This window comes from Microtus oregoni, unplaced genomic scaffold (assembly GCF_018167655.1).
Source record: "Microtus oregoni isolate MIOR12 unplaced genomic scaffold, Mior012 000054F_ref0000373, whole genome shotgun sequence".
In the NCBI taxonomy this organism is placed as follows: domain Eukaryota; kingdom Metazoa; phylum Chordata; class Mammalia; order Rodentia; family Cricetidae; genus Microtus; species Microtus oregoni.
The window spans coordinates 8370858-8396341 of NW_024543830.1; the positions used below are offsets into that span (position 1 = coordinate 8370858).

Consider the following 25484-nt stretch of genomic DNA (forward strand, 5'->3'; position numbering starts at 1 on the left):
AGGAGAAGATAGAATTAGTGTTCAAAGTAAGATACAATGAAAACAAACCAGAACTGCTACCCCTGTCACCCCATCCCACCTGAAAATGAATTCCATAGCAATGTCTAAGGCCAAACAGACACATGGCAATCAGGAGAACGACATTGTAAAGATGTACATTCGACATGAACAATGAAAACAGTCATAACAGGACATACACAGCTAGAATTTATTACTAAAGCATCAATGTTAGCAAAGAAATGCCAAAGCCTTTTATGGGCACATTTGAAAAGATAAGCATTTTGAAATCGGCATTCTTTTCTGTTTGCAATCCTGCCCTTACTCCAAGTATTTTAAAGCAAAGTAGCCTAAAACAGTCACTAGACTGAAGAACGGTAGCTCAAGCTGCTCTGTACTTTTACATAAATATAAAATACTGGTATCAGCCTGCGAATTGACAATACTTTCTCATGCGTATCCATCCTTTCCCTTTAAAGCTTGCTACCTGCTACACAAGACAACCTGGACACACACACTACACATGAAATAATGATGAAGGGTTGCAGGCTAGGGATGGGGTTCACATTAATGACCCTCAAGAGGTCACTCACTTCAATAGTGAATACATATCCAACAGGTTGTTCTGAATGGGGGTTCCTGTGACAGCCCACCGGGCTTGAGCTTGTAGCTTACACACAGCAATGGATGTCTGGACTCGAGGGTTCTTTACATTATGAGCTTCATCCAATATGATTCGAGCCCAGACTACTTGAAGCAAAGGTGCTGAGATGCCCTGGAAGAGACAAAGTAATAGCCAACACCAGTACAGGGACACGCATGTTCCTCAAGGAGATGAAGGGACATGACCAGTAAGTGCTGAGCATCCTTGCAGACCCTCTAATTTGCTTAGACCCTCCCACTGAACTAAGTTCAGAAACCAAGGGCGAACTTCTCAAAAAGTTCAAATAAATGGCCACTTAAGAGTCTGTCTCTGAACTTAAAATCCCAAGGGTAAAATGCTTTGTAGTTTGAGTTTTCATTTATTCTTTCAACCCAGATTCAGCAGTTATTAGCAATGTTTGGCCAGGAACACACTAGGTAGAAGGCTGAAAATTCAGTCGCTTATTAAAATATATCCACAAAATTGACTACAAGCCTATTTTCAGTTGTAAGATGCTAAGCCAAAAATAGAAAGGCCAGCTCACACACTCAGGGAACTCGAACTCCAGCAACAGGAAAAGATGCAGACAGAGCATGAAGTCTACACAGAAGTCACTCCACAGGGCGGAGGAAGCCTGCTGCACCAGGAATTCCTCTCCTCCCCACACGGCAGAGCTCCCCATCCCCCCAGCTGAGAAGTCACTCTACAGGGCGGAGGAAGCCTGCTGCACCAGGAATTCCTCTCCTCCCCACATGGCAGAGCTCCCCATCCCCCCAGCTGAACAGCCACAACCAAGTGAGCACCAGGAGCCAAGGAGACTCATCCAAACACTGAACCGAACAGTGCAGAAAGGCTTCCTGAACGCGCTTAGGGAAGATGCACCCGAACAAAAGGGGGTGGCTAAGCACTATCCAGAGAGAACCAGAGAGTGGCAGGTGTGATGGTGTGCAGAGTGTGCAGTGCCACGGGGAGGGAGCAGGTGAGGAGAGATGAAGGCCAGAGAGAGGGCAAGACTGGAAGGTACCTGACATTATGTAATGGAATTTGGGGGTTATTTCAAGAGCCATGGAAAGGCACTGAGGTTGGTTGTGAGCTTGGGAAATACTCTATAAATCGCCCAAAATAGAGAAATCCTCACAAAATTATACAATAAAGCCTGCACATCAGCCAAGAGTCCCTGAATCTGCCTACGAACTAAGAACTTTTCAAGGTCATCGTTCAGTCTCCGACCTGCAGCCCTATTATTTGCAAGGCCCTTTCTGGAGGCAGAGGAAAGGCAGGCAATACAGGGTGACACACACTCACATACACTAAACTAAAATACATGAAAGTATACCCCCACAGGGCTGAAAACAGCGAAGGAGACTCTCCTGCATCCATGTGTGATTATCACTACCACAACTACAGGGCATGTTCCTTTAGTCCTAAAAACAGCTGAACTCTGTGCCAAGTACTAATTTATCACTGGGTGCTTGGCCGGGTTAAGAAAGAGCAGTGGGAAGAAAGACTCGTGTCCACAGGTGGAATATCTGGAAGATTCTTCTCCTTGCAGGAAAATACCTTTGCTATCTCTCCCATTAGACTATGTGTGCCTCCACCTCCACTTCCCTGGCATCCTAAGCCTCTCCTCCCGGGCATCCTAAGCCTCACCGTCACACTGAGGTTTGAACCTGGGACCTCTCCCTCTTGCTTCGTTGTGGGAATCTCCTTGGCCAGAAGGCTGTAAGTAGTAATCACGATGTCGTATGTAGAGAGCCTGCATGGATACAATACAAAGCAAACAGTAAACAACTCCTCCTGGAGCCTGCCACAGGCAGAGTTGACTTCTTTTATAAAAAGGCCCAGGGAACTGGAGAGAAAGAATACCTCAGTGGTAAGGTGCTTGCCTAATATGCTCAAGGCTCTGGGTTCAACTCCCAGAACTACAGAAACAAAACGTAGGGCAGGAAGACACGAAAGCAGAACTGACACCGAGTAATCATGTCCTTGGTACACACATGCTCTCTCCGTCCCTCTGTGTGTATGAACATATGAACTATGCACTCTCCCTGTCCCTCTGTGTGTATGAACATATGAACTATGCACTCTCCCTGTCCCTCTGTGTGTATGAACATATGAACTATGCACTCTCCCTGTCCCTCTGTGTGTATGAACATATGAACTATGCACTCTCTCCCTGTCCCTCTGTGTGTATGGACATATGAACTATGCACTCTCCCTGTCCCTCTGTGTGTATGAACATATGAACTATGAGGGCAGGTTTTTCTGCCAGAGTTCTCTACCTCTTACCAACGTGACCATTTTTACTACAGTATGTTCACTGTAGCCAGAACTCTTCCCATCCAGTGAGTTAGAAAAGAAAATCTCTAGCTGCAGTCACAGTAAGTCTGCAATGACCTGGTCAGAACAGAGTAGGGCAGGGTTGGAAACTGATATCTAATGATCTGAGGTGGGCGATGCCAACGGTCCCCTCTCACTTACAACACTTTACAACAGGCCTGTGAAAACCCATTAACTCGGGCTGGGTTTCCGAGCTTCACTTAGTAAGCGATCAGCTCACCTCCTACATTATTTACAGACAAAGGCTCCAAGGAAAGGCAGGAATCGTATTTGACTAGATTTAATATCATGTACCTCAGAGACAGCAATAAACTCTTTAGGTGTAAAATGATACACCTAATTCCAAATGGCAGTACCATCTATGAATCCTCAGCATAAAATATAAGTGACTGATGTCTCTGAGTACAAGCCCGTTGTGCTCAAAGTGCAAATCAAGTGAGTTCCAATTGTTTCTAAGGCTCCAGGGCAGAAGTGGGTGACAACAAAGGCTGCATCCTGCCAGGAGTGCACGGACCATGACAACAGGTGTGTTGTCAGATTAAGGTCAAACTCTCAAGACGGCTCAGGTTAGGAGCACTTGCTGCTATCCAGCACACTGTGTGGCTCGTAACTATCAGTAACTCCAGTTTCAGGGACTGATGCCCTCTTCTGGTCTCTACAGGTACTTGCATGCATGCATGCATGTGGTGCACATATATAACACTCACAAACATTAAATAAACACATCTTTAAAAATTAAAAAAATAAATAAACCTTTAAAATTAAAAAAATATTTAAAAATAAAAGTCACCAATCTAGTAATTGACCCTGGATGACAACTGTACAGTCTTTTGGGACACAAAATATCCAGTAGCGAAGGCTGGAGAGCGCCCACATGGGAGGAGGAACAGCAATGCTCTCATCCTTGGTTAAAAAGCAAGTATTTGCCTCAGATTTTCACATCCCAGTTAAAAACAGAAAACAGTTCCTTTCAATTAGCAGGCAGGTCTAGATGTAGTTCAGTGGTAGGTGCTTACCCAGAATGCTCCAAGTATTCAATCCCCCCTCCCCCCGTATTGGAAAGAAAATTGAAGCCAACACCTCCAGAACCATAAGATACAGATTAACATCTGGGGTGATCTTTTCTCCTGCCCATCCATCCTCTTTCAAGAATTTTTACTTAAGTCTAACAATTCTGCTACTAAAACTCTTAAGTCTAAACTTTTGGAATCGCTTATGTATGAAAATGCAGCATAAACACTCACACATGCACACTGCCTACAGTAGGCGGATGACAGATGCTACCGAGACAGCGCGGAAGACTAGGTGCTTCCTTTCACACTCAGGGAAATGGAAGATGAGTTCTAGACTCAGACCTCAGTTCTCCATTCCCCAGGGTTTAGCAGGGGATGTGGCTGCCACCTGGAGGCAGCTCAGGTACTGCAAGCCACTCACACTGCAGCTTTGGCCAGGGAGTGACCAGCAGGCAGCAAAGTAAAACCACTGAACGGAATCTGAGCGCAGGCTGTCTGACAAGGAGACTGAAAATTTCCATACACATCATAAGCCTGACAAAGAGAAGACACGGGCAAGCAGAAAGGCAAAAGACCTGTTAGATGGGTTGCAGATGCGTCCAAGCACTCCCGACTTACACTCTGGCTTGCCGACTTCTGTTTGGCCCATGGTAGAGACAGATACTGAGTTTGTTGCTGTGCACACGTTTCTCTACTTCTTTCTCCCAGTGATGGATCAGGGAAGCGGGGCAGACAATTAGTGTTCCGTTGGAGGTAAAAACAGAGGAGTCTTCAAGGGGGGAGAGCAATAACTAGTTATATTTATTGAACAGCCTTGAGCAGTAACTTCTTCTTGACTGACTTTATCCCTTCAATCAATATTTTTAACTACTGTTTTATTTCTACACAAAGCAAACGGAATAGGAAATGGAAGCAAATTTAAACCAAAGCACTTAATTATTTATTTTCTCCTATAAAAATGTAGATTCTGAGTGTAAAGACAGGGAGGAAAGTGGGCAGTGTGTGGCCGTCTAAAAAGTAATGCTCTTTCACAGTGGCCAGAAGTGGAAGCAGGCCCTTTCCTAAGGCCTCCTGAGATGATTAATTACAGGGAATTATTGGTGTTTTTCCCATGAAAATCTTAATTTAATGGACTTCCACATTAAAATATAAATACAAGGTCAGGCGGTTATGGCGCACACCTTTAATCCCAGAACTCGGGAGGCAGAGGCAGGTAGATCTCTGTGAGTTAGAGTCCAGTCTGGTCTACAAAGCAAGTTCCAGAACAGCTAAAGAACTGTTACACAGAGAAGCCCTGCCTCAAAAAAAAAAAAAAAAAAGCCACAAAAAATAAATAAATTAAAAAAATACACATATATATACGCACACACCAAAAACTACATGTAAAATAGAGCCCATATGTAAGTAGAAAAAAGCCTCTTCCAAGTCAAGTCAATGCTATTTGGAATCATCTAGTGATACACACTGCTCATCTCCACGTGTGCTGTGTGCTGCACAGCAAGGGTAGAGGCCCAGCTGCAACAGTGTTTACCATGGGCCCCGAGAGCAGAAGACATCCTTCTACCCACACAGCAAAGCAGGACCTGTATTTGTGTTCACAGTAATTTACAACATTAACAGGTAATATATAGCATCTTCATAAAGATATGTTCTATTCAATGATATATATTCAACTGTTGAACATACTGAGCATTTTGAATATTCCTTTAAAAAGCACATTAATTTGGATCTTCCTGAGAGTTTATTCCCACCATCAACAGAAGACAGTAATTACTGTTTTTGAACTAACTCTTTTACCTCCAGAAAACTTTTTCTAAGTTTAAATAAATGGTGGGGGGGGGGGGGGGAGTCATTAGCTGGCACATTCAGCATTAAAAAAAAAAAAAAACACACACACACACAGGAAAGTAGCCAACGCGGTTTTCTAACAGATTAATTAGATGTTTCTTTCATGGCTTGAAAATCTCCCTCTGTTGGTTCAAATAAGGTTGGAAACGGCAGAAGGTGCTTATAATCTACCACTCTCGGAAAGCCACGTCTCAGTCATGCTTTTGTCCTCTTCCTTGCTTTTCTCCTGATTCTTCTTGGTTAGGATGAGTGCAATCATTGTCAGGGTTTTTCCTAAGCCCATATCATCCGCTGGAAAATAAGACACAGAGAGTCAACACAACTTCAGAAGACTCCTCTGGCAGAAACTGACCCACTCCCTATCCCTACCCGTTTCCTGCCCCAGTGGGGTATTTGCTTTTGCAAAGATGATCTGCTATTTTATATGGAGAGCTAGGTCAGACACTCAGAAGGCAATCTGAGTTAGTTATATCTTGCTCTACCCCAGTTTCTCTGTTACAGTGGCATTTTTTCTAACAGTGGATTGAGCGACTCTTAGTTCCATGTCGTTGGTCTTTCTGTTACTTCCAAAAGCAGCAATGTCGAGCTAACATACCCTATCACCTACTCTACTGATGCTGCTACGGCTCCAACAGTCCACCATGCACTTCTTTTATCTACCAAAGGCCAGAACTGAACACATTATATACATGCGTGTGCGTGTGCATATATGCATGCATTGTGTGTGTGTGCGTGTGTGCACATGAGCACATCACATACCAAGACACGTGTGGAATCAGTTTTCTCATTCCACTTTTTACATGAATTCCAAAAATCAAGCCCAGTTCAGCAGACTTTTACACGTGTTGGTTGCTGAGCCAACTCACTAGCCCTGACACTGTCTGTGTCATGCACTGTCCCTGAACCAGTCACAGAGTTTACCTAACTTATTCTTCATACCACATGTGACACACAGGCTCACTCAGGTTGTTAGGTTCATTCAAAATAATCATTGTGCTCAAGCAGAAGTAAAACGTGAGCACATGGGCTAGGATTCAAGCTCTGCTTCTGCCACAGCCCAGGAGTCAGTGTGGGCAGCCTGTCTACTGACCTGAGAGGCCTGCTCCCAACGTCAGGTTAGGCTGCCCTTAGCCTCTGGAGGGAACATGTAAGGAAGACTCTTATATCTCAGAATGAAGGAGGGACTCACTCTGCCCATACCATTTGTATACGATGTGATTCTGTGCCAAACACCGCCTTTCCTTCCGAAGGATGGAACCTTGGTGTCTACTGGGATGAAACAGCCTATGTAACGACCTCCTAGAAAACTCCCGTGGGCACTGAGGTTCCAGAATGCTTTGATGGCTGGAAACATTCTCCAACCCACTACTTGGATGTAAGTGTGACCCAAAGACTGCTCCCAGGATTTTGTCCCATGAGCCTTCCGCTGATTTGTGGAAGTTATAGTCGTGGGATGGACTAGATGTTATGGGTTCTACTACAGATTTCTGAACCCAGGGCACACAGACCTGACACTGGGTGGCCTCAGCTTCCTTCAACACTCACAGCAAAGTCATGACCAGTTTGATATTGTGGCAATGGCCTGTCTCATGTTCCACAGCTTCTAGAGACTGTGGAGCCAGCAAGGAATAAACCCTCTGCTTGGTCAGAGGCAGCTAACGTTGGCTGCCAATACTTCCTCTGGTAGGCTTTGTATTTTTAACCAAGTTCTTAATGTTTCTACACTTTAGCTTCCCATCTGAAAACAGTGGACACACCTTCCTCAGTGTTGTGACATTCAATGAAACAATGCAGCCAGGCTAACCTAGTGCCTAAGAATCCCGCAACTGTTGGCTCTCATCAGAATACAAACTTACCCAGAATTCCTCCTTGTGGCTTCTGACTTTCCCGCCACAGTAACCATGCTAATGCCTGCTTCTGGTGGAGAAGCAAAGGGACCTGACAAAAACAAGTCAAACGTCAGACTAAATTCCTACGCAGGCTATGGCGGACCCTGGCTTCATTCCACTCTTCCTTCATACAGGGGAGCCCTCTGTAGTCTAGCTCTTGCCACAAGCCACCGTTTCTCCCATCTGCTACACTGACGCCTTGGCTACGGCTAATGATTGGCACCTCTAGTAGGACGGATGCTCCTGTCCATATCTCCACACCCACTAAAAGCCCGTGTTTGTCTTCTCAATTACAAGTCAGGTTTTTTTGGGTTTTTTTTGTTTTTTTGCAACCAAACCTCTGATGGCCACTCGGCTTTTACTAGCCTTTCTGTCTTTTTCATGATCCTTATATTTGACTCTTCTCTCTGCCTAACAGCCCAGTATGTAATGCTGGTCACAGGTTGTTGTAGCCCTTGAGCTAGTGACCTCCCCCCAGTCCTTCTGTGTTCCCGTTTCCCTTGCACTCTGCGAGAGTATGAACTTCACAAAGCATCCGCTCTTCTTCACAAAGTGGCCACAAGTGCAGAGTGCATCTTGAGCATTCACACCTAAGTTCACTTGCCAACGCCAGGCTCCACCGCAAGGACTTCTCCTGACTCAGGAGCATTACCTGCTCCCCCAGTTCAGGGAGGATGACAGCCATTCATCATTCGTGCATACCACTCCCTCACCACCACTTCACTATCCTGGCTTGTTCCTATCCTCTTTGCTCTCTAAACAGCAGCAATTTTTTTAAGGCATAAAAGTACTTACTGACCCAGATGATGTTTCCCTTATTCCGAGTTCCTTTTGGACTTTATATATGTGGCCTATGACACACTGCAGGGTGCTCTTTATCTGTCTAGGGTCACATTTGTTTTGTGTACCTCCATCCCCAGCAGATCATGACAAATAACAACCGGCAACTACAGGAGAAGCCACTAAGGCATTTATCTGCAGGACGCTGGACACTCTACACTGCTAGTCTTCCTGGCTCACCTTCAAGCCAGCTGGGTCTTCTGCCACTGCTGTTTCACCAGGACAAGACTCCAGTGACCGATGCAGTTCATCAATGGCTTCACTTGTGATCTTCCATACATTATAAAGGCGACGTTGGTTCATATTGTCTGTGAACAGCCAAGCGTTATCCAAAGATGTCAAGTGCCATGACCCAAGGGTTGAGGATGTAGTGCAGTTGTGTGTATAGTAGAGTATAATGCCTGCCTTGTATACATGGATTTGATCCGCTGCACCATACAATATAAGATACATGAGACCCTGACTCTCAAAAAAAAAAAAACCAAGTCAAGTATCATATTCTAGATAGAGCCTCAAAAATGTAATTATTTGCCAAATGATGGATCTGTATTGAGTGAAAATTCCTACCCCAAGGCTCTACTGACTTCCCAAGCTTCTCCACTCCCATTCTGTTTGCTTAACCACATGAACTATAATTTCGAATAGAATAATTTCTAATCGTTGTCTAGAGCTGAAGATCATACTCGAGGCCTTGGACAGGACAGGCAAGCACTACCACTGAGTTACATCTTCAGTTAGGTCTCTGGGACTTTTGATTATCTGTTTTTCAGTTCTGAAAAGGAGTGGACAAAAAGGTCATGCTGGAAGCAAAGGTCTCTGGGTTCAAAAACAAAAAGCCAGTGAGAGTAAAAGCTATGCATGAAGTCCTCTGTGCAGACAGAAAGTTGATCCCTGAGGTGCAGGTCACCAGCTGACTATGTATCCTAATATACTGTTTGCCCTCTCATCCCACAAGGATGAGCTACCCAAGCTGTTCGCACTTCTGGGGGAAAGCATTCTGGTATAAGGTTTCTAGACAACAGGAAACCTTAAGTTCTAAAATGCCTTAAAACTGTCTTATTAGAATTCTTTCCAAGACTTATCACATGCTCTTTTACCTCAATAACCTGCAATAATTTAATGTTTCTCTAGGTGACTTAGTCACTGTCATGGAATGGAATAATAAGCAGCCAAGACTGTTATGCTATGTGAGCATGTGCTTTCTCAATGCCCCTAAGTTCAAACACCACCCCATCTATTAGACACTCCCTAGCAACGCTGCCCTTCAAGGTTTTAGGGCTCTAGTGGTTCTCACTGGGAGAGAACTGCCTTTGCTGTTCTAATTTCTGCCAGGCAGCTTCCACTCCCAGCTCCTGACTGGTAAACCAAGTCTTTAGATAGCACAGTGAAGACTGGGAGCTGGGTGTGGAGGCGCACACCTTTAGTCCCAGCACTCGGGAGGCAGAGGCAGGCGGATCTCCTTGAACGTGAGGCCAACCTGGTCTACACAGCAAGTCCCAGGCCAGTCAGGGATACACAGTGAGACCCTGTATCAAAAAATAAAAAAACAGGGCTGGAGAGATGGCTCAGCAGTTAAGAGCACTGACTGCTCTTCCAAAGGTTCTGAGTTCAATTCCCAGCAACCACATGGTGGCTCACAACCATCTGTAATGAGGTCTGGTGCCCTCTTCTGGCCTGCAGGCATACAAGCAAAACAGAATATTGTATACATAATAAATAAGTAAATAAATAAATATTAATAAATAAATAAATAAATAATAAAAAACAAAAAGCCAAGACTGCTTGGGAGCTGCAGAGTTGTCTGCAAAGTTCGCAATGGGAACTTAGCTAACTAGGGAATTATTGCTTTCTGTGTGTCTGTAAATCATTGGCCGCCACTCACACCATTCTGTTCTGCTTCAGTGCAAGCCCCACCTCTCATATGGGGACAGATTAAAACCACAGCTGCTGCTCCACCTTCCTCATAATAAGCTAGTTTTCACACACATCACTATTCTGTGTGCTGACCTCTGGGTTGGTGGATGGGCACATGGTATACGGGAGTAAGCAGTCCCTAGCCTCAGAGACCTAAAACAGCTGTTCCAGGCTCTATAGAAAGTCAAGGTCTCCAACACATGTGCAACTTTCTATTCAAAAATGGCTGCCCCTTCTAGTGGGCACAAAGACACCTGCTAGGTAACACATAACTACAGCATCAGCTCGTCACAGTAGGGTTGAATTCTCGACTCTCACCTCTTGAGTACTGGCTTGATCCTTCAGGAGTGCCCTGGCAGCCTGTCTTTAGTCCTAGAGAGCCTGCAAGCTGGCCATCCTGAGTGGGAAGGGGCCGGGGAGGCACGGAGCGCGGAGGGTCAGCAACAGTTTTGGTGCGGTCACTCTGCTGTGGTTCCCGAGAGCTACAGTTCTCCTTAGCTTCTGCTCAACAGACAAGGGAAGAGAGGACTAAAGCGAGAGAAACAAGCAGGGGCAATGCAGATGCAGTCAGGAGAGGCTTCACTTCAACTGTGCTCAGGCCAAAGGAAGTAGGAATGCTTTTATAAACAATAGGATCATTAGAAGAAAGATCAGAAGCAAACACTAAAACAGGAAAAAAAGAGAACAACCTTTATCAAAATGTCTCTATCAAGTTCACAAGCACGGAGTTCTGGGGCAAACCGTCTTACCTTGCTCTGGGGAGAGAGCCAGGGCACTAAGGTCATCCTCCAATGCCTGGATTTGCTTCAGCAACTTCTCACCCTTGTCAGGGAGAGCCTGGATATTCACTGCAGCCAGCGTGCCCTAAAAAACAGATCCTATCAAATGGAACTGACCTCTCAAGTTATTAAAGGACAACTTCAGATTCAAATGGCTTAGCATGCTGAAATTCTAATATCTTGTAATTATGAATGTAAAAACCAGGATTAAAAAGCTAAACAAAACCCCAACTAGCTGCCTAAGCCTAAACATAGGAAAGGCAAGTATTAAACGGCCACTTATAGAGCCCTCTCAGGAAGCTACTCAGTTCTGTGAGGGTCTCCCAGCTGCACACACCCTAACCTCAGGGCGGTGCTTCTCAACCTTCTAATGCTGTGGTGACCCCAACCGTAAAATTATTTTCATCTCTATTTCATAAGTGTAATTTTGCTACTGTCATGAATCCTAATGTAAATATCCAATGGTCTTAGACGACCACTGTAAAAGGGTCCTTCCATCCCCGCCAGGGCCGTGACTCACGGGCGAAGAACCACTGCTTCAGAGACAAAGCCCAAGTCAAGACTGGCCTGCCTTTTTTTTTAATTGTTTGTTTTTAATTATATGTATTTGTATGTGTCTGTGTGTGAGTATGCACAGGTAGATGCAGGTACCCAAGGAGGCAAGAAAAAGGCATGAGATCCCCTGGAGCTGAGGTTACAGGCAGTTTTGAGTCACCTGATGTGGGTGCTGGGAACCGCACCGGGGTCTTCTGCAAAGGCAGTATAACTGTAGACCCAACACTCACCTTCTTCTGCCTCAGCTGTGTTATAAGGTTTGCACGCTGGGCTGCTGGGTCAGAAGACTCGCCCTTCTTGGAGACACCTGAGGCAGCAGGTATCTGTCTTTGCACACACTGATCAGAAAGGTAAAGGTTCCCCCTCTTCTGTGAGTCCACAGGCAAGTCAAAGAGAAGTGGGGACTCGGGCCTACTGGATACACCATCTTCTTCCTCACTGTCATCGCTGCTGGAGACAGCATAGTGGACCTTCCCCGAGCAAAGCCCAGGAGCTCCATCCCGGGAGGCCTGTGCTCTGGGGGCATCTGTCCCTGTTCTGCTTTGGGCCTCCCCATTCCTGAGCTGCTCCCTGCTGAAGCATCCTTCTTTCTGGGCCTTGCTTTTTGGGTTCTGACCAGGAACCTTCTGAGTCAAAGGCTGGGTTTCCTTTCCTCTCAGAGGTTCTGGCATGTCTGGGACATCTTGACTCTCACTTGCTGACATCTGAGGAACCACGCATGTTTGTTGAAGCGCATCTCCATGGCCTTGCTTGGAAGCCATTCCTTCAGTCTTCTTAGTTTGGGACTGAAACTTTGCTTTCTCCTCTTGTTCTTTCCTGACACAGCCAGACTGTCTTTCTGTCACCAGGTCAGGAGAGGGGACTTTTCCCACGCTGCAGTTAGACTTGGGTTTCTGTTCTTTCTTTTGATCCCGGGGCTGGTCTTCGTTTTCTGTCAGCTTCTTGTCACCTGTCTTTCCCTCACCTTCTCCTGTGACCAGCTGTTTCCAGGGAGCTGCTTTTTGATTATTAAGCACCTTGAATGGGTTTCTTGGCTGGCTGGGAGAATGAGAAAATAACTCAGATGCCTGCGGAGGCTGGCTGGTTCCATGATGTTCTCTAGGATTAGGATCCTACGGACAATAAAAACAGTACACTGTAAAGGAAAACAAGGCCACCCTTCTGTCTAAAATGCCTTTTTGGAGGAAATGGAGACACAGCAAACACAATCCATGCCTAGTATAACTTCTGCAGGTAAGAAAGAAAGATGTCAAATTCACAACAAATCTGTTTCTCTCGGTGCCTTGTTCCTTCTCTGTACAGGGTCACTTCTTTCCAGGGCCCAAAGGAAAGCGAGGCCCAAGCCAAGCACCTTTACAGCCACAGGTGTACTTCTCCCTCCCTCACAGACATCACACTTCCCAGGTCTAGTACCCCAGCTCTGCACATGAGCAGGGCCTCTCCTGCCCCTCCTCTCATAGTCTAGGAACCTTAGAGTTACATTTAGGTTATGTCAAAATTAAATAAATACTGATCTGTAAAAAGATGGTGACATTAACCTCTTTTTCCTAAGTAGGAATATTCTGACTACTTTTAGGACACTGGAAAACCCTTGTGTGAAATGGGGCGGCGGGGGGGGGGGGGGGGGGGATGATGAAACTTTGCCCACTGCAGTGGCTGTCGGAATGAGCAGTCACACAGCTCTTCAGGGCTTTCTCAGAGGCAGTAAGATAGACACCAGCAGTTGCTCAGGACTTAGGGGTGCTCTCTGTCAAAGCAGAGGGGTGATCCTACCTGCCACAGGACGTCCCCACACCAGCGCTGCCCCTCCGCCTTGCTTCTAGTGCACCGGAAGAACAACCTAGCGGAGCATAAAACACAAATGGTTAAGGCTACAAAAAGTCTTTAAGAGTTTTTTTTTTTTAATTTTTAAAAAGGGGTTTTAATTTTCTTTTTATGTGTATGAGTGTTTTGCCTGCATGTGTATATATGTGTACCACATTCATGCAGTGCCTGTAGAGGCCAGAAGATGGCACTGAATTCTCTGGAAGTAGTTACAGGCCTATAAGTGTTGTGGGTTGCCTATTATGAGTACCGGGAATGGAATCCATGTCTTCTGCAAGAGCGGTAAGTGCTCTTAACCACTGAGCATCTCTCCAACCCCCATAATTTAAAAAGAGAGAGAGAGAGAGACAAGGTCTCACCACAGTCCGGGTTGACCACATCCAGAAATCTGGATTCAGGTCTTCAGCTTGCACAGCCAGCGGTTTACCTACTGAGCTATCTCCCCAGTCTTTGCAGAAGACATTTAAGGGCTGGAAGGTCAAGAACAAAAACGATACAATAACCAGAGAGTATGAACAGGTTTGTTCTTTTTATTCTGTATGAAGAATAAATGAAATGGAGAAAATAATCAGCAATGGCTGCTATAATTAGAAACAAACAGACAGACAAGCAAACAAAAGAACTAACCAGTTATTGTGTGTGCCAGAAGGGAGGTCACAAAGCTGTCTAAAAAAGGAAGTTGCCAAACAAGAAGATACCAGCAAGCTAGACACTGCATCACACAGCTGATTCTTCACAACCTGGGGCTCAAGACCATCATCATCACCCTTCCGGACAGAAGGCGGGGAGGGACACACTGAGATGCATGACCAGCAGAGCCTGGCCGCTCCAGCTCTCTTCAGGCAGTTTTTCTCAGTGTAACTGTACTCAACCTCACCATCTCAGCTCACGCTTCCCATCAGTGAATGTGGTGTTTGGAAGTAGCTGGAGCTGGGTTTGAACCCCTGCAATCCCACTTCACAACTGTGGGAACTCAGATTCCCTTCCTAAGCTGTCTCATAGCAGCCTTGCATCTACTTTGTAAAACTGTCACTTATAATCAATCACAGCAGGTGGGCACGGAAGACGAGGGGTAACAAGGTGCCACACAGCTGCCATTCTGCGGTAGCTATTATCTCAGCTGCCCCTTTCCTCCACTGTGTTCAGTTTAGAATCTCCAAGGTTCTTTTAATGCAAATTAGAAATCCATGGATTGCCTTCTACCACCTGGAGGGGTGGGTGTTTCTGTGTCAAGGGGTAGGAGATCTTAAGTGTCAGGAGGACAAGACTGCACCAAATAAAGATCTACCAGCCCCACTCTACTAACAGAAAACAATGTAAATATATATGTATATATATATACATATATATTTTTTTTCAGGCTAGGGAGATGGCTCAGTGAATGAAATGCTTCCTTGCAAATGTGAAAATTAAAGTTCTGAGCCCCAGCACCCACATAAAATCCAAGTGAGTATGGCAACCTTACCTATAGACCCCGCACTCGGGAGGCGGAGACAGAGGGTCCCCAAGACAAACTGTCTAGCTAGGCTTGCAGAACCGGTGAGCTCCAGGATCAGTGAGGACCCTGCCTCAGTAAGTAAAGTGGAAAGTGACCAAGAGAGTCACTCAACATCAACCTCTGGCCTCTACACACATTTACGTACACACACCCACATACATACAGACATACATATATACATATCCCCCACATACATATAAACAACAACATTCCATTTACAACAGGATTAAAAACATAACCAGAGGAACACATTCAGTAAAATAAGTATGAGAACTTTATAACAGAAATTATCTAAAAACACTGAGAGGAAAATTTAAAGTCATACTACACCACGCTCACAGACTAGAAAAGTCAATATTGATGTCTGCTCTCTCAAAACTGATCTCTGTAAATTATGCAACCTCAACAGTGTTGTTTGTAGAAACTTAAGAATTTGAATCTATATTTGATATGCAAATACAAGGATCCCACAAAGCCAGCACAATCTTGAAGAAGTTGGAAGACATACTAGTTTATATAATTAACCATACAAGAATATGTAAATGAACCAATGGACAAAAATTAGCCACCTTAGACATTGACCCAAACTTAGGGTCAATTGATTTTTTTTTTTTTAAACAAGGATGGCAAGTATTTCAGTGTACTTGGGTTGGAGACAGAGACTTAGAATACATAAATTCTAAATTACACAGGCTATTAGACAAAAACTACCATCTATGTATGACCCTTGCCTTCTCGGCCAACCTTCTGTCTTCAAGTCTCCACTGAAGCGAGGGCCAGGGGTATAGTGCAGGGGCAGAGTATGCCATAGGTTTGATTCCAACCAGCTGAATAAAGAACCACCAAAATGAACATCTGCAGTTCTCTGCAGTGGTCATGCGACTTCATGCCCCAGTGCAAGACATGGAATGCCTGGGAAGTTTCTACTTACTTTTTAAATCTCACGGCAAATAGCATCTCTCATTAATATGGACATTCCCACCCTTCCCAAGGGAAACCGAAGGTTGACAGGCTAGTGGGTTGATGTTATTAGAGAGGGGACAGTTATGGAAGAAGAATAACAACACAGCCAGTAATCCAGAAATCAACCATCGACTTCTCGGAATAACTAGTTGCTCAGCATTTAGCACAGTGGTTCTCAACCTTCCTAACACGGTGACCCTTGAATACAGTTCCTCAAGCTGTGGTGATCTCCAACCAGAAAATTAGTTTCATTGCTATTTCATAACTGTAAGTTTGCTACTGTTATGAATCCTAATGTAAATATCTGATATGTGACCCCTGTGAGAGGGTTATTTGACATCCCCCCCCCCCCCCACTGTGCCAGGGTTGGGTTGAGAACCCTGACTTAGGGAGCGACAAGGTAAATGATGCTCAATATGTGCAAAAATAGCTTGTCTTTCAGTAATGATTTTAAAGAACAATCAAAAACATATCTAGCTGCAACTCTTTCAGATTAAAAAGAAAAAAAAGAATAAAGGAAATGCTTCTAGATGTTCCTTACGGACACTCACCTCCATTCTTTCTTGTTCTGTGACAGAAACAAGCCCTGAAGCTCTACCGCGAAGTCCTCATGCAATAAACAATGAGAAACAGGAATACTAGAAGGGCAAAAACATTGTTAGGAGACAAGGAATAGAAGCCAGCTGTCTGAAGTCAGATCCAAACATGAATTCTTATTTTTATTGATTTATTTGGAGACAAGGTCACACTGTGTAGCCCTGGCTGGCCTGGAACTCACAACCGAGACCAGTCTGGCCTCAAACTTTCAGCAATCCTTCCTCTGCCTCTCGAGTCCTGGCTCACAAACATGTATCACCACAGTCACCCAGCTACAGATTTTTACACTAAGGATTTACATGTGGCTTGTAAATCTCACACATCATTATCCTTGCCGGTCCTAAGGAAAGGATCCAGAGTCTCTCTTTCCCTACTTCCTAAAGCAAAGCATGACAGTAATTGTTTTCCTTCATGGCTCAGGAGTTTAAAACTGCCTGTTACATGACGTCTAAACGGCAACACTCCCAGGAATGACTTGTAGTCTAAGGCTGGCCATAAGGTAGACTCACTGGGAATTCTCCTTAGGTTCTACCACTGCCCTTTACCCATCAATACCCTATTGACTGTCCCTGATTGCTACTCACTTACCTACTTCTAACAATAATCTACTAATTTGCTTCTTGCCTGGCATAATTTTTTAAGTGTCCTCCTAGCTTCCAGCAGAAACGCATGAACCACACTGAGAGGGAGCAGGTTTTAGTGAAGGTCTAAAGCATTCTCCTGTGACCTGTGAATCTGTTTTCAGCCTACAGTCTGCTGTCAGACACACCTCAAGGCTCAAGCGAAAGTACTGTCCTAGCTTGTATTACATGCACCCATGAGTGGCACCCCTCCATGTATGAATATTAATTCCCACAGGGCGACAGAATGCCTTTGATCCCAGCACTTGGGAGGCAGAGACAGGAGAATCTCTGTGAGTTTGAGGTCAGTCTGGTCTACAAAGCAAGTTCCAGGATAGTCAAGGCTACAGAAAGAAACTCTGTCTCGAACAAAACAAAAAAAATGTTAGCTTTGTTTTTAGAGGTCTTATTCTTTACTTTCTGTTTAGGAGTATTTTGTCTGCATGTCTATACACCAAGTACACGTTGTGCCTGCAGAAGCCAGAAGGCATCAGATCCCCTGGAACTGGAGTTAGAGACATTTGTTAGTCCCTGTGTGGGTGCTGGAAATCCAACCTTGGGGTCTCTGGTAGAGCAGTCAGTGCTCTTAAATGCTGACCCATCTCTCCACTCCCCAAGAATATTTCCCTTAATTTTGAGCCAACCATGTTAAGTACCCTTGATGCTTAATCTCTATAAACACGAGCAAGCTTGTGTCTCACAAACCTCAATATATTTAGAAACTACAAATAGGAAACTCGCATGCAAAACGGAGACATCATACAACTCATTCTAGCACCCATACCCATTATAAAGTTATGATACTGAAGAAAATCACTTTGATCTACCAACTTCAGCAGACAAGAGAGCGGGAAGAAATGTCAAAAGATGCCGCAGTTTAATTCCTTAGAGAACAGACACCTGGCATATGCGATTGTCACGCTTGAGGGCAGTATTAACTTTCCTCGCTTTGGAGAAGCCTGACATTTCCAGGTCTCAGCCTCCGCATCCATAGAACCCGAGCTGCGCACCGATCTTTGATGGTTCTTTCAGCGCTGCTCCCTAAAGAAACGGGATATCTCTGGAGAACTCCCTAAAGACACTGGATTATTAACCTCACACCACTTCGATGCAGGAAAAAAAAAGCAGGTATCTAACTCCTATCGTTTTTAACCTCAAACATTAAAACGGGTGCAAAATTAGCGAATTAATTCCCACGTCCACTGTTTGTCTGCGCTTTCTAGAGAGCGCAAAGGATGCTGGGACAGAGGGGACCGGCTAAGTAAAGCTAAGCAAGGCTAAGTAAGGTCCGACAGGGGACTAGAAACTTGAAGCTGAGTCTGGAAGGATCCGAATATAGGGGGAATCCGCGACCCAAAGACGTAAGCTGACCAGGCTGGTGCAATCGGGCTCCAGACTTACTCGGTGGCCCGCACGAAACCGCACGTGTTCGTCCGGCACACATAGAAGCTCTTTCCCTTATTCGGGCCATCGCGGACGCCGGTCTTTAAGAAGCAGACGGTCCCTGAGGAGATAAGAAGGTCAGCAACGGCCACTCCAAGGCAGTGCCACAAGCCCGTGAGGGAAATCCTAAGACTCGGAAGACTCGGAGGCTTACCGTGCTCCGGACACTTTACCACTTCCATGACGCCAACAGCTCCGGACCCGCCGGGTTTCCGCCCTTGACTACTCCCTCAGAACGCTCCGCCCAGCGTTCAAGCCCCGAATCCGGAGAACCAATCAAATGAGAGATCCGCTCACCTTCCACCAATTACAGCCGCCCTCAGGCTTGGGGCACGCCGAAATCAAACTTGGAGTGAGGGGGCGTGGCCGAGGTCGATGGAGGCCGCCAGATGGCTCCCGGGCCTGGAAAAAAGGAAGATCTACTAGAGAGGCTGAAATGGGGCGAGTCCCGAGGAACCCGTAAGCCCTTGACGCAGCCGAGGGAGCCTGAGCCGCTCTCTTGCTCGGGAAGCAGCGGCTGTGGGCGGAGACACTTAAGTTTGAGGCGATTTAGAGACGGGAGAGTCCCTTAAAACTGCGGAAATGTATTGTCTGTAATAGAGCAGTGGGGCCCCGGACAACCTTTTAAGTAAGTATAGCATCGTCCCTTCCAAGTCCCCCAAGATCGAAGAGGCCTGAGGGCTCGACCTCAGAACAGCTGCCGGGATCTCAGTTCCAGGCTCTGCGCCCTTTGGACCTCAAGAGCTGCCTCTGATTGTTGGTGAGGTCCTTAGGGCCACCTGGTGTGCAAGCCCGGTGTCTGAGAGAAGAACCGGAGGAAAAACGAGCCTCTCGTGCAGGCTAATTTTATTTTGTGTGTTTTGTATTGTCCACCCTTTTGAACTTACTTTGCATTTGTAGTTTAAAACTCGGGAGTGACGTTAAAAGAATATTGCATTTGAAATTGTAATCAAGAAGCTAGGGACATGGCTCAGAAGCTGAGTGCTTGCTGGCCAGCCTGGTTTACAGAATGAGTTCCAGGACAGGCTCCAAAGCTACAGAAAAACCTTATCTTGAAAAACCGGGGTGACGGGTGGGGTGGGGGTTGGGAAAGATTGCCGATCGTTCTTGCAGAGTTTGGTTCCTAGCACTGCTTCTGGCTGCTCACAACCAGGCCTCCACGGATTCCGACACTTGTTCACACACAGAGACACAGACACAGAATTAAAAATAAAATAAATCTTTAGGAATTGTAGTAATTTTATTGGTGAACAGAAGACAGGAGTGACTATCGGAGTTTGGTTGCAATAGAGATGGCTTCATATTTATGTCTCAGCCCTGCAGAGTGCCACACACAATGAGGACAGAAAAGCTGCGGTGTCTAAGATTATCTGGGCTATATGAAGAATGTAAAATTTTAGAAGTCCAGAGGAGGGGAGACAAACCCGAGTTCTTACTAAATAGCTTTTTCGGTGCCCCAAGAGGAGTAGGTGTCTGAGAAAAAGTTCATTTAATGCACACAGTTAAAACAACTGTTCTAACCACAAGGGGCTTACTGAATGGAGAAGACTGAACCAGCCTATCCCCAGTGCTTAAATAAATACAAAATAATATTTAAATGTCAAGATGAATGGAGTTAACAGCAAACTCAGGAGAGCTGGAGGAAGACGTGAATTTCCAAGTACATTCAGTCTGCCTACAGTTCTCCGGTGAAATTTTGCGAGTAAGTGAGCATTCTCTTTATTCCCAGATTGCAGTTCAAAGATCTGTCTGTGCATATGAAATAGATACTGCTTGAGGAGATGGGGGCCGCAAATGCTGGGCTTGCGGGAAGAGGACCCTGATGAGTCTCTCCTGCATAATCTGATTTTGAAACAAGGCAAAGTGGAGGCCTCAGACATGGCATTCCAGAGAAATCTTTTCCTCTGCCGCTGCCCCTCCACAAAGGTCCAACTCAGCAGACACGGACACAGAAAACTCCCAGAAAGGGAACTGTGTCTTCTGTAAATTTAGGATCTGCGAAATCAAAATGTTTAGACCCTAGGTCATATTCATAAGGGTGGGGGTGGGGCAGTGAGACAGCTAAGCGGATACAGGTTTGAGATATATATATATATTCATATATATTCTTAGCCTGAAAGCCTCTGGAGACACCTTGGAGAATGAGCCTTAGAAATCTCTCTTCTGAGTTAAGAGAGTAAGTTTTGGTTCTCCTGATAGCTTGTTGTACTCAGAATGAACGCTTAGAGTAGCCCCTAAATCTAGATGTTTTAAATGCACAGGTGAACAAGCCAATACATTATTTGAGTGTGGGGCTGACTCAAACGCACAAGCTTATGTTGAAATTATTCTGTAACTGGACTGTGCCAAAAACTACACTAAAACTAAAAAAAAAAAGCTATTTTTTTATTTATTTTGAGATAAGAGTCTTAGAATTGTAACCGTCAAATAAGTGAATTCTATGAGATCTAAATTAGACCTCAAGAAAGATGTTTTTAAACATGTGTAAGTGGTGCCAGAACCTTCCATGTGGAAAGCGAATGGTAGATATGTTCACATCCTTAGGAAATAGCCTAGGGGTTGAAGAACTGGGTGGTGGAAACCCTTTCCTTTCAGATGGTGTTGATCTGTTTCTCTAACCTGTGAAATAAAATCCAGGGCAGTACATGCATTTTCATTCCTGAGGAGATGAAAACAAATCTGCCTAGCACTATGCTGCCTAACATATGTGAAATGTATTGGGCCCTCACTAGATTCGGGAGGTTAGAGGACCAGCCAAAACAGTAATCACTTGACATCCCTGCCAGCCTTGTTTACAGATATTAAGAGGACCAGCCCAAACAGTAACCCCTTGACATCCCTGCCAGCATCATTTAAAAATATCCAGCAATTTAAAATTTCAAGTCATTTGTCAGATTCTCGTAGTTCTGTGAGTCTTGTTTATTACATATGTGTTCAAATGTGATTCTCCAGGCAGCTGTCAGTTCTAAGTTTCCTATTTTGTGGGGTGTGAGGAAGCAGTGCTGGGGGGCCTTGAGCATGATAAGTACTGAATCACTAAGTACCACCCTGCCCAACACCCGATTTTATGAATCTCTCAGGCATTTGGATTGTTGTAGGCAACAAGCTGAGTACCTCATTCTAACTGCCAGGGAACAGATCTTTGCCCTGCAGCACATTCTGAGAAGGGAAGTTTTCAAATCTCAGCTCTCTCTGAGGAATGTTTCCTAAGATAAGGAAGGGCTTTTACCGAATCACTACATTTAGTACTCACTACTACCTTAGCAACACGTGTTCTTTACTGCCCTATTTAAAGACCTATGACAGCCAGATCTGGTGGCTCGCCTCTAATCCCAGCATAAACAAAGAGGGCTGGTTGCCTTGCAGTCCTAGACTAGACAGAGAGTACCAGCCTAGCCTAAATTATACAGCAAGACCTTGTCTCAAAATGAGTGATTAGGGTCTTGCTACAGCTCTGGAGGGAAAGGTATCCTGTCTTACAGGGGAGTCAGGCAATACCTGAAGTTGGGGTGGAGGGGGATAGTCTCCCTGCAGGATGTAGCAATCCTGCTTCTCTCTTGTGACACTCCACTTCCACTAAGGGAATGTCCTGGCAGAGCTGTTTCTGCTGCTGCTCTGCCCAGCTGTGGCCTAAGATCTTACTTCTGCTTCCGGCGGGGAAATCCCTGCAGAAATGTAGCAATCTCAGGCTCTGTCAACAAATTACTTCTTCTGCTCCACCCCTAAGGGAGTTTTCCACCAGATATAGCATAACTTGTTTTTCCTGGTTTTTCTGTCCCCCCCCCCCCAAGGGAACATCTCAGCAAAGTTTTCTTCTGCTCCATGCACCTGGCAATAGGAGGTCTTCACCCAAAACTTGTTTAAGAAAGAGATTTAGCGCCTTTAATCCCAGCACTCGGGAGGCAGAGGCAGGTGGATCTCTGTGAGTTCGAGGCCAGCCTGGTCTAGAAGAGGTAGTTCCAGGATAGGAACCAAAAGCTACAGAGAAACCCTGTCTCGAAAATAAAAAAAAAGAAAAAGAAAGAAAGAAAAGAAAGAAAAAGAAAAAGAGAAAGAAAGAAAGAAATTTATTTGGAAAGGAGGAGTTCAGGAGAGTGGTGTCCCTGCCAGCATGGGAAAGTACAGCCAGCAAATAGGGCTTCTTAGGGGTGGAGTTTTCCCAAGGAAATTTTCTGCTCAGGGATTGGTCAATTTTCCTGCTCAGGGATTGGTTGGTTTAGTTGTTTAGGAGCAAGTTGGCTGTGTCTCTTTTCTTTTCACTTTTTGGCTCTATTTTCAGGGCTAAGGCATATTTCTTTCACTGTCTCAGGTTCTAGGGCTAAAGGGTGTTTCTTTGGTTCTGGTTTCAAGGCCATTGTAGTTTTCTTTGGTTGTCCCTTTTATGGTACAGGTCTTGTCTCTGTCTGTCTGTCTGTCTGTCTGTCTGTTTTCCTCACATGACTAGTGTGCTAAACTAAAGTTTAAACATTTTAAATTTTAAAGGCATTCAGTGACTCAGATATTTCACCCGCATTTCTTCAAACATTTGGGTGTTTGCTATGGCATACAAATCTAAGAACAAAACAAAGGTCCTGCCATTTTATAAATAGTCACTAGGTGGCAGTGTATTAACGTGAAAGCCATGCAAAAGGCCAACCCTCCTGTGTTTCTTTTCTTTCTTTCTTTTTCTTCTGCTTAAAAACATGTACTGCTCACTCAGTTTCATTTTGTTTGGTGCCTTCCCAATACATGAGCGTTTTTAACTTGTCCTCTGACAAAGGCACAGACAAGAGGATACGGTGAGCAAAGATCTTCATCATTGGAACTGTCAATCAGTTTGACAAATGCTTTGGTTGTACCGAAATTTTGCAGTATTAGATTCCAAATTTCACTGTTGTTAAAATATGATACCAAGAGTTGCTCAAAGCCATTTTTCTTCTCCTTGTAGTCAATTCCTTGTAGTGTGTGTGTGTTTTTTTATGTATAGAGTTGCATTGCCAACTGGTTTTGGAACATTTTTTTTGTGTGTAGTATAATGTGTATGTGCAGATATACACGTGTGTGCGTGTATGTGTGCATGTGCGTGTGCGTTTGTGTGCGTGTGTGCATGTAGGGGCCAGAGATTGGCATCAGATATCATCTAGTTGTTCTCCACGTGGCTTATTGAGGTAGAGTCTCACTGAACCTGCATCTCACTTGCTGAACAACAAGCTCCAGGGATCCACCTGTCTTCTAAGGGTGCTGGGGATCGAAACTCGGGTCCTCAAGCTTACAGGACAGGGATTTTACCAACTGTGCCCTCTCCACAGTCCCTCCCCCACAGTTTTAGACCGTTTTTTTATCATCCTGAAAATTCCATTAACCTAGTGGTCTCTGTCTCTAAATTTTTGCCTTCTGAACATCTTATAGAAATGGAGCCAGGGAGCTTGTCAACTGCTCCTCTTCTTACACGATGCCTTGGAGGTTCATCCACGCATTTGGTGTAGCAGCATCCTGCTCCTCTTTATGGATGAATACCATTCCTTTGTACTCATTTGCCAGTGGACAGACTTGTGCATGCCTGTCCCTTTGGGGTCACGGGAATAATGTGGCCATGAACGTTGACATACAAGTCTCCACATGGGCTTTGTTCTTATTCTTCCTGGGTAGATAATTGGGAGTGAAGCTTGGTCAAATGGTGAATTAACTTCTTAACAAATTGCCGAATCACTTCCCAAGCTGGCTGCGCCATATTGTTTTTCTATCAACCGTTCCTGAGGTTTCCCCCCCTCACCACATCCTCACTGGCCTTTGGTATTAGCTGTCCTTTTTAATTATTGTCATTCTAACAGGCATAAAATGGTATCTCACTTTCCTTTTTATTTATATTTCCCTAATGACTAATTGATGTTAAATTCTTTATCATGTTCTTTGGGGGCCACATCTCCCGTTTCAAATGGTCTTGAGAAGGCTTTTTCCATTAAAGGTTTATATGGAAGTTAAACCAAAACCAAAGCAGAAGTGGCATTAATCCAAGGACATCAGAGAAACAATAATGATTTGTATAATGTTACACATCAAAATTGTTTGTGTGCTCTGACTTAAATCATGCCAATATTTGGAGACATCAAACTATAAACTTTTAAAGCTCCGTATTACATGGCTCTGTTTCTCCCCCTCTGGGAAGTTGGCTTGGCAGATCTGTGCTGTTTTACTCTCTATAACTAGCTTGCGTTGCTCTTATGATTTAAAAAAATCCAATAACACCATTAAAAGCAAGCACACAGGGAGATATGGCAAAGAGAATGTACCAGAATAATAACAATCATGATTGTGTACGATGGCAGAATTTGAGATGCCCTCCCCGTTTTTCGTTCCCATGTAACATCATTACACTGCCATGGAATGGCCCTGGGATAAGATCTCTGTGTCTCCCCCATAATCCTTTATGCCTGCTTACTTCTCAGCCTGGCTATTGAACCCCATCCTGTAATCAATCCCTCTTTCCCGATTCTCTTCATTTCCTCCTACCCTCTTCTCGGTATCTAATTTCATCCTTTGAACCGAGTCCTTTCTCCCTTTTGCTCATCTCCAGACTAGTTATTTTGCTTAATTCACTATATTCTCAACCTTAATTTCCAGCATTCCTGAGAAGCAGGAACACTTCTCACTGCTTCCCTAAAGCCCCAACCATGCTACACAGAGACGACCAGGACTAGAAGGCTGTTGTGGCTGTGTACTGTTGCCCTGTGTTACCTTTCCT

At 44.8% G+C, this 25484-nt stretch overlaps 1 protein-coding gene across 2 annotated transcripts in view; it reads right to left on the reverse strand.

The window, feature by feature from the left end:
- Ttf2 (transcription termination factor 2) overlaps positions 1-18967 on the reverse strand; it is a 32610-nt gene extending 13643 nt beyond the window's left edge. For both annotated transcript variants that reach the window (XM_041638252.1, XM_041638254.1), the window contains exons 1-13: positions 18918-18967; positions 18722-18824; positions 16655-16741; positions 13592-13658; positions 12049-12930; positions 11234-11348; positions 10803-10985; positions 8751-8878; positions 7698-7779; positions 6013-6132; positions 4612-4762; positions 2291-2396; positions 591-772 (exon numbers count right to left, since the gene is read on the reverse strand). In XM_041638252.1, the coding sequence (XP_041494186.1) occupies positions 591-772; positions 2291-2396; positions 4612-4762; positions 6013-6132; positions 7698-7779; positions 8751-8878; positions 10803-10985; positions 11234-11348; positions 12049-12930; positions 13592-13658; positions 16655-16741; positions 18722-18824; positions 18918-18945 (2234 nt within the window). In that variant the 5' untranslated portion in view covers positions 18946-18967. The remainder of the gene's footprint in view (positions 1-590; positions 773-2290; positions 2397-4611; positions 4763-6012; positions 6133-7697; positions 7780-8750; positions 8879-10802; positions 10986-11233; positions 11349-12048; positions 12931-13591; positions 13659-16654; positions 16742-18721; positions 18825-18917) is intronic.
- Between the last annotated feature and the right edge of the window lie 6517 nt (positions 18968-25484).